This window comes from Amblyomma mixtum, chromosome 8 (assembly GCF_055824585.1).
Source record: "Amblyomma mixtum isolate Tamu chromosome 8, ASM5582458v1, whole genome shotgun sequence".
NCBI lineage: Eukaryota > Metazoa > Arthropoda > Arachnida > Ixodida > Ixodidae > Amblyomma > Amblyomma mixtum.
In genome coordinates, this window is record NC_143019.1 from 132,963,340 (window position 1) to 132,972,159 (window position 8,820).

General features: G+C 43.7%; 1 protein-coding gene across 1 annotated transcript in view; it reads right to left on the minus strand.

Moving 5' to 3' along the window:
* Positions 1-8,820, minus strand: part of LOC149334514 (thiopurine S-methyltransferase-like) — a 69,666-nt gene that overhangs the window by 469 nt on the left and 60,377 nt on the right. Inside the window, exon 8 of the mRNA XM_089556257.1 lies at positions 858-902. Coding sequence (XP_089412383.1) covers positions 858-902 — 45 coding nt within the window. The remainder of the gene's footprint in view (positions 1-857; positions 903-8,820) is intronic.

The following is an 8,820-nucleotide window of genomic DNA, read 5'->3' on the forward strand; positions in this document are numbered from 1 at the left end:
ATAGGCAAATATGTTTGTACTGATTTACCCAGTTTTTATACACCTCATAGTATACAGAACAGGTGCTGAATGACGAGGCCCTGAAATTGGCAACAGAGGATGATAGCAACGACGCACTCTGATAGCGCTCAGCATGATTCCAGGTTTCGGATCAAAAAACGACTTCACCTCATCACGTAAGCACGGTGTTCAATTTAAGCAAGCCGGCATGCTACACACTGTCAGAAAGCAACACGGAACAAAGGCACTTCCAAATGGTCTCGACACTGCTTGTCTCCACCACAAAATGCGGTGGTCAAGTCGCGTAGTGGTACACTACGAGCTGCTACCAGCGGGCAGAACCATTGCTGCAGGTGCGTGCTACCTGCAATTAGTACGTGCGCAGGAGGCACTGAAGCAAGTGGAGCTAGCTTTGAACAATACCTACCTACGGTGTACTCATGCTTAACAAGAATGCGGAGCCACGTGGGGATTGAGGGGGCCATGGAAATCATGCACAGACTTGGGCAAAGAACATGGGTGAATAATGTTTCACATCTTGCATTCCCTAAAAAGACTGGTTGATAGGAATTTCTACTTAAATGAGCCAGATCTATTGAAGGCGCCCACGATTTTTTCTCCCCCAAGACTATCGTTTTCTACCGCCAAAACATTTCTCAGCTGGAGGTGTGGTGGCACAAGGTGTTTGATGCTGGCCGAGATTGTTTATGGGAATAAAGCTACGGTGCATTATCATCATTCCGCTCTTTTTTAGGATTGAAAATTGGAGGAGCTTTTTTGTCACTATTGTAGAAGTCCAAAAAGAACTTTTTAATGGTTAGAACGGTCGGAACGATTAATGCACAGCGGATACTCACCAAATAGCTCCAACACGTCCGAGTCAGCTACATTGTGCGGTGGACCTGAAAACCAAGACTCGGTTCTTACGCCAGGAAGGAATATTGAACTTATCTCGAAGAAGACCGTCGTGTTGACAATAATATTTACATAAAATAATTGCAGAATACAAACTGAAAAATGATGCTGCGAAAGAAAACACCCACAGGCAGAAACCAGGGATCTTTTTTCTTCAGTCTGCAACAGACTATTTTCCTCCCCTTACAGTAGTTAGTGACTGAAATGAGTACGTAAAATACTGCTGCATGTTAACGGCAATGGGTGCTCAATGCACTGCGCTTCATCTGCAGGCTGCTGCGGCCAAGTTATGCGAAACATTAAATAACAATGTGCTCTATGACGATTGAACTAGTACATGGTTGTAGCCAGTCAGCATGATTGTCAGTAAATCTTTAATTACTCCTCATTTAAAAAAAAACGGGCAAAGATAAATTAGCTAATTTCTGCCCTTAAGGAGAACAGAAAATTCTGATTGTCAAAAATTCAGAAAATTTTGAGAAATGGCCTTACGTTTGAGCGATCCCACGGCCATGTTTTTAAGTATAAATCGTTAATGTCAGCAATCAGCAACCACTGGCACTGTAATACAGGTAATCACAGAAAGTGGGCTATGCAGTTTCCGTGAAAAACTGGGAGATATAGATTGGACGCAGATTTATTATACGATAGGTCCCGATATCTCGTGTGAACGTTTCTCGCGTACGTCTTCCTATCACAGAGACTTTGATTTCGTCTGAAACGAATGCCAACTTACAAGATACGGAAGCCTTGGGTTATGAAGAATCTACTCATTGAAACAAAAGCTAAGAGTAGGCTCTATAATAAGTTTTTCAAGTCACAAGATCCTAATTACTGGCAAGAGTTCAAATGTTTCTGCAGTCGAATTACGAACCAACTGCGCCGGGCTAAAACAGATTTTTACGCTGACTTGTGCAAATTGTGTGAAGGTAATAGCCGAAGCTGGACGCAGCTGAATTTTCTACATAATCATTCGTCCAGTTCCTAGGCACCTGTGAAGACTGCCAATAATAGTGTTCGAGTTAGTGAAGCACCACTGCCTGATTTCTTTGATTAATTTTTAAAAAACCTATTAGGCTTTGCTATAAACATGAGTGCCTGTGAACATATAAACACGGGCATTCAGGAAATTACTGAATGAAACCAATGGATCCAAACTAACATGCTTAATTTCTGAACTGAGCAATAGCAGTAGGCGAAACGCGTCTAACCTGCAATGAAACCAATTCAGCACACCGTGGATATTATTCTTTCTTTCTTTCTTCTTTATTTTTTTATTTGTCACAATTTAATACAAATTGGCTCAGGAGGCAATAGCAAAAAGCCCGGATGGGGCCTGACTGGGCTATGCCCCCCGGGCAGCAGAGGCAGCACATGTGTACATATAATTATACATCACACGCAGACCCAAGCATAACACATCAATACAAATAAAGGAAGATACACACCGTCTTAGGTTACCTCTAATCTCTCTGTAGAAATAAAAGGAAAATGAATTGTTTGAACTGTAATAATACAAAAACAATTTCTTGACTACTGCATTAAGTATATCAGCAAACAAAAACAAAGATTTCATCAGACAGAAATTGATGATGTAAAATGCAACCCAGTGAACATAAGTAAAGTAATATTATCTATAGTGGACGATGGTCTCCACCGCCGTGGGGGCGGTGAACGGTGCGCACTGGAGACGGGGGTAGGATAGAACTTCGGTCTGAGGCCGGGGAGTGGAATCGGATGCCTTCAGCGTGGAAAGAGTCGTGCGAAGGAGGCGGCCAGTGCCAAGGGGTGTCGAAGTGGCGATTACTGGATGCGGCAGGAACCAAGGGTGGTCTGTATCGTTACGGTGGGCGACTTGGCAGTATCGTGAAGTATGTCTCGGGATGCCACACCGGTGGCAATGGGAGCGGGGCGAAAAAAACATTGGTCCTGAAAGGGTTCGGAGATGTCAGAACGCGTAGAACAAATGCATACATTGTCGCGCTGATCAGCCAGCCAGACCAGTTGTCTGGAAACACGGGGGAGCTTGTGGTCGATTGTCATAGCATGAATCGAAAGGCAGGACGAAACAGGGCGATCGAAACGCGACCGTGGGCAGTCGGCTGAAGCGGCAACGTGGGCTGCATTGACGAAGGGAAGCTCGGGCAGTGTGGAGGCGGCTGTTGGAAAACATAGGGTTCAGAGAACACGGGTGATGCATGCTCCGCATGGAGATTCAGTCGTAGAAGTTCTCAAGTTCTCCACGGAAGATCTGCCGCGTAGTTGAGCGAATGTCCAAGTAAAGGTTATCGTCGACGGTGGCTACGGTAGACAGATTCGCCAGCCACCCAAACTTTTCTGCTAGGCCGCGTCTCTTCAGAGCTTAAAATCTGCGAATGTGACATATGAGGTCGGAGAAGATCGCCAGGTCGTCTTTGGCGATGAGGAAATTCTAGAAATCATCTTCAGTGCAAATGATATGACCGACCTTATTTTTCTCTTACATGCGAGCGTTGATGGTCTCGCAAGGATGCCCTCGGTGTGGGTAATGCGTGTTTCACCAGGTAGTTGGGTCCTATAAGCTAGCGTTTCCTCGGCGCGCTTCTTGCATGCGAAGGAGTCGCCGAAACACTGGTTGAGTTCAGTGAAAACCAGGTCAGGGCCGTGGTTGTTGGGAAGAAAGCCACATTCGCCAGTTGAGCGGCAGAGTTCCGCAGGCTGTATCGACTCACCCATTGCCAATGGTTAAACCAGTCGTTAACACCCTTGCTCGCTGTGTCAGCTAAGAGCCGCGGCTCCCGCTATTGTTGGGAAGATGGAGGCCTTTCGGCAGCTGGGTTTAAACGGTCGTGTTGCGCTGAGCGGGGCTCACCCCTGTCTTGCATAGTGAAGGGCAGTGGCCGCCGTTCGGCATAGCAGTTGCTTTGGAGTGGCTCTAGAGGCTGTGGCGGTGCCTTTGGACGCTGGGAAATTGCATCCGCAATGTTCACCACACTGTAACGCCCCAAACGTTGCAATAAGACAACATGCACAAATAGTGCTCTGCGAGCTGCCCAACCAGCTGGCCAAACGTTGCTAGTGGACAGAGTTCGCCTTGAAGCCCACGCCCACGGACTCTTGGCCCAGAAGGAGCCTACCTTTGAGTACGCATTCTTCTTTTCTTAAATAAAGTTGTTTCTCTTCCTCCTCCTAGCTGGTAGATGTGGGTGTCTGAGTGAACACTTTCGAAAATTTCAAAAACTGGTTTTTTGGGATAAAGATATGGCTTTTGCGACACAGTATTGCTAGTGTTGGCGGACACAAGAAAATCGATGAATATAATTAAGTACTAAGCTGGATAACTAATTTTTAATAATTAACTTTCTAACTAGTACAGTTAGGTGCCTAGTTGTAATCAGATATTTGTAGCCGGTCGTTAGTAAGACCCGTAGCAGTTTTTAGAATGACGAAAAAGCGATTACTGTCGCCGCTGTTGTTCGACAAACTTTGGATGCATCGTGCGAAAAAACATGCGCTTTCGAAAGCATGCAGGCAAAGCAACCCCTTCAGTGCACGTAACTAGCCGAAAAAGCCAAACTTTGTCGAGATACAGCGCCAAGGGTAATCCCGTTTTTGATATTAGAAAAATTGATATGGATATTATGTAGTGGATAATTATAGATTATGGAATAATTAGGGATACTAATAGGTAAAAAGGTAATTATTCACAGTTAGTTAACTTAAGACGATTCACCGGTTTCCTGGTGTCCGCCAACACTGCTAATTCTATGCCGCTAAAGCCACAATTTCACCCCAAAAAACCTATCCTTGAATATTTTTGAAAGTGTTCGATGAAACACCTGGTATATATATGCACAGCTTATTCCTCAATGCCTCAGCTTTTTCGTATGAGATGCAACTAGCAAAAGTTAATGCCTTTTTCAAATGTGATGACAGAAGATAATAACAAGCTGCAGACCGATAGCAATTTTTGCAGACCTTTGAAAAGGCCTCGAAAAACTTCTCTTTAAGCGCCTTTCACTGTTACTTGAAAATAATGAACACTTAGCTCACTGTGAGTACGCATTCCGTAAAAAATTGTGCAGTCAGCTGCCTGCTAGAAAAAAGAATATATCCTCGCGAATATTGAAGAACGCTTTTTTACCTTTTAGAGTTACAAGATTTTTCTCACACGTTTGACTGCATTTATCACGAAGTCCTAGAGATGAAGATAACTTCTAATATGCAATTCGCAGCACAGCCCTCAGTATTCCTTCTCAGGTAAAGATCGGAATTGGAGTGCCACAGGGAGTACGCTTGCCGCTTCTCATTTAACATGGATGTTAATGACATCTTTCGCGTTGACCAGGACACCAAGCACATGATATACGGTGGTGACATCACGTTACTGTTCTCTTCGGATGATGGCTCAAAATTATTGACAGCTTCCATTTCTGTCCTACATAAAGTTCACGTGTGGTCCATCGTAAACAGTCTCAGAATCGACACAACCGAAACAGAAGTTCTACTGCTTCATTGCAAAAGCAAAAACGATACATTGCCTGGCGACGTCACGCTTAGCGGAGAAAATATTGAACATGTGAGTGTTGTCAAAACTTAGGGATCATTTCTGACCACGATATGTCACTGAATTCCCGCATACTTTAACTTTCTAGTAAACTACCGCCGGTAGTTGAACTAGTTTTCAACATTATATGTTTTCGCGAATTCTAAGGTGCTACATAAAACTATGTTTATTGAAGTCACCTGAAATATTGTTGCCTCGTTAGGGCTGATGCTTTTGCCACTAACATCAAAGGGCTATTTATGATTGAGGAAAAGTTTGTCTGCGTCATATGTAATGTGCTGTTAGATTCTCCAAGTTTATCTCTATTACAAGAGCATGAAATACATAAAGTGCACAATTTTCAGTGCACATGAATGCACGTCTAGTAAGCTTTTTATTCATGGAAGAGGAAATCTAAATAAAAAGTAGTTCAGTACCAAACATGACCTCCGTATTTCCGTATATGACGCACCTTCTCACAAACTGAAGTGAACAAATGATTAGTTACGCTTTTTCTGCTGAATGAATTAATATCATTGAGTATTGATTTTACCTTTGTATATTCAAATCTTTACAATAATATTTCGTGCTACCTTCGTGTTTCTGCCGCTTCAATTATTTTAGAGGCCTCTAGATATCTAATTCTGCTGCATGACCAGTATGAAATTTCTTTGTTATAGCCACGTGTCCAGTGACTAATGTGAGTATTATGACTATTATTAATTTTACCTGTCAATTTTGCCTTCTCATAACCTCAAGAAGGTGGCCAATAAGTATGGCGTCGATGTGGTATTTTCAGCGCCGCGAAAACTCGCCGGATTGTGTTCATGTATTGGAAGAAAAAAAGTACAAGAGTGCACCATCAGACACCGAATGCCACATGTTGGCTGCAAGAAAGCAGTAGTCTACGAGTTCCCGCTTACATGCGGCAAGGTGTACGTTGCACAAACGGGACGTTGTCTTAATGAGCGCCTGCTTGAACACAAGAATTCATTAAACAAGAGAGGAAATCTCCCAGACCACTGCCAAGGCTACTCAAAAAAGAAGAGTGTAGCCTGCAAGCCTCGACTATCTGATTGCAAAGTGGTATTGAAAAGCCGAGATAGGACAGAACGTGAGCTTGTGGAAGCCTTCTATATCAAGAAGCGAGGTGATAGTTGCATTAGTGACACGTCAGTTGTTCTTCGCCACAGTGAAATGCTGTTTCTTGATGCGCATCTGTGAGAGGTGATTGTCTGCGATCAAGAGCATGGATAAGGGCAAAGGCTATTTAAACATTTTTCCCTGAATAAATCGTGTTGAAAGTGCAGCGCTCGTCCTGTTCCCTTTCTCGTCCGTGTCCCCGTTTTGTGCTCTCATGTCTTTCACGAATATGCACCAACAAGCCCAGCTTCAAGTACTTCTGAGTAATTACTCCCTTATTATAACACATAGTGTGGGCCTGCCAGTACAATACACATAGAGCCGTTATAAGTCATCTAGATAAGGAGGGCTGGGAGGCGGCCCTATCGAGCTGCGACCTGAAGGCCCAGCGGGCCCTGATCCAGAGAGCACGGGCAACGGCGGCGGCCAATGACGTTCACGAATAGGGACTGCCACCTAGTGCAACGACCATCCCCACATTTCTTTCCCAATTCACTGCAGTGCTCTAAATAATGCTTTCTCCTGGACTTCCTGTGCCATGCTATAAAATGGGGACGACTTGGGAGCACATTCTTTTCAGCACCATTATTATAACAAAGAAAATTTGCAGCCTATAGTGGAACCGTCGCTCTGAGCAGTAGTGCGTTTATTAGCGGCGTACCTGGTACGATTTATTCAGTCGAAATTTCCGGAGCCCTTCACTACGGCGTCCCTCATAGCCTGAGTTGCTTTGGGACGTTAAACTCCAATAAACCAAACTAAACCAATCGGGTTTAGCTCCTTAGAGCTCGTGACATCGGAAGAGAATGATTACATAAAATTAATTACGTCTCACTGTCTTTAGGAAGCACGGTGGTATTTTCTCCATATTACAGAAATGAAAAGGATGTTCTTGAACGTGGGGTAAAATTTTATAATGAAGTGTATCTAAACGCATCAACCGAAGCTATCCTAGATTATATTTATTAATTAGCAAATTAGCGAAATAAAGATATGCCGACCTAGTAACGACTACTGTCCGTTGCCTTCGAGAAGTTCAAACTTCATAAGGTGCGTGGTCTCTCTTTAACGCACATGGCACAACATACGAAGAACATCCCACCAAACAAGGTAAAAGTTGCTTTCTCATTAAAAGTGTGGTTTTTCTCTAGACATTACTGTCCCGTGAAGCTCACAGAGCTTGCAAATACACACCTACCTCTATGGAAATTCATTATTCAACGCCTTGCTCACAGGCAGCCTGCCATTCGGGTTGAAGAAACATAACGCGCAAGGACACACAGGCACAACTCAGTTCTGGCGTTCCTGTTATGCAGAGTCATTTTGTGACGTTAAAACTCATGAACCAGCCAGTACCTCCGTTCTTGTAGGCGACGTGCTCTTCATTTTAGTGGAAATGTCTCTCGCTGTATGCCACTCCCTCGAAGGGTGTGAGAACCAAGGAGGTTATATTAAAACTTCTGGAGTGGAGGCCCCCTATGCATGCATGCAGAAACAGGTGAAGCCAGCCAGACCGACCGGCGGCCATCTTGCCAGGGGCAATAACAGGCCGTGGTGAAATGCGCGCCCGCAGAGAACGACTAATTTTGCGATTTTTTTTTTCGCTTCAGCCGCAAGATTAAGTTAGAAACATCTTCTGGTAGGGATATTGCTTCTAAGGGCACTAAATTCGCTTGTATAATCTCCCTGATTTTCGCGTGAATTTGCCTGAAAGGCTCTGGTAGGCGATTTCTCCTGTTAACTGTCGCTGTCTTGGAAAGCTGATAATTTTCTCAATAAATCGCGTAAAGCGTGTCGTTTCAGCTAATCATACAATGAAACATTAGCAGTGATAGGACGGAAAGTTAACTGACGAACATACTCTTTACTGGGAAGGACAATTAAGTGTTTACAGTTCTGTAATACAGGGTTCTCGAATATCTAAAACATGTGGAAAGAAACGAAAGCAACTGAAATGGTTGAGCAGACTGTCATTGCTGCCTGGATTAAGATCTGCCGTACACATACCAGATCACCAGTACTACTGACACCATTTGGCCCTGCAGTTTAATTTATGAATGCCAGAACTGCTTCATGGTGCCATAAAGCTGTGTATGCAGTTTGTGTTTCAATTTAAGCCGAAAGGTTGTTTAAACATGGACAACAAAACCGCGCTTTACTTTCATATAACCAGGGTTTATTTATGTTATTACAGGGTTCCATGGCAAATTAAAGTCAAAAAGGCAAATATGAAAAGC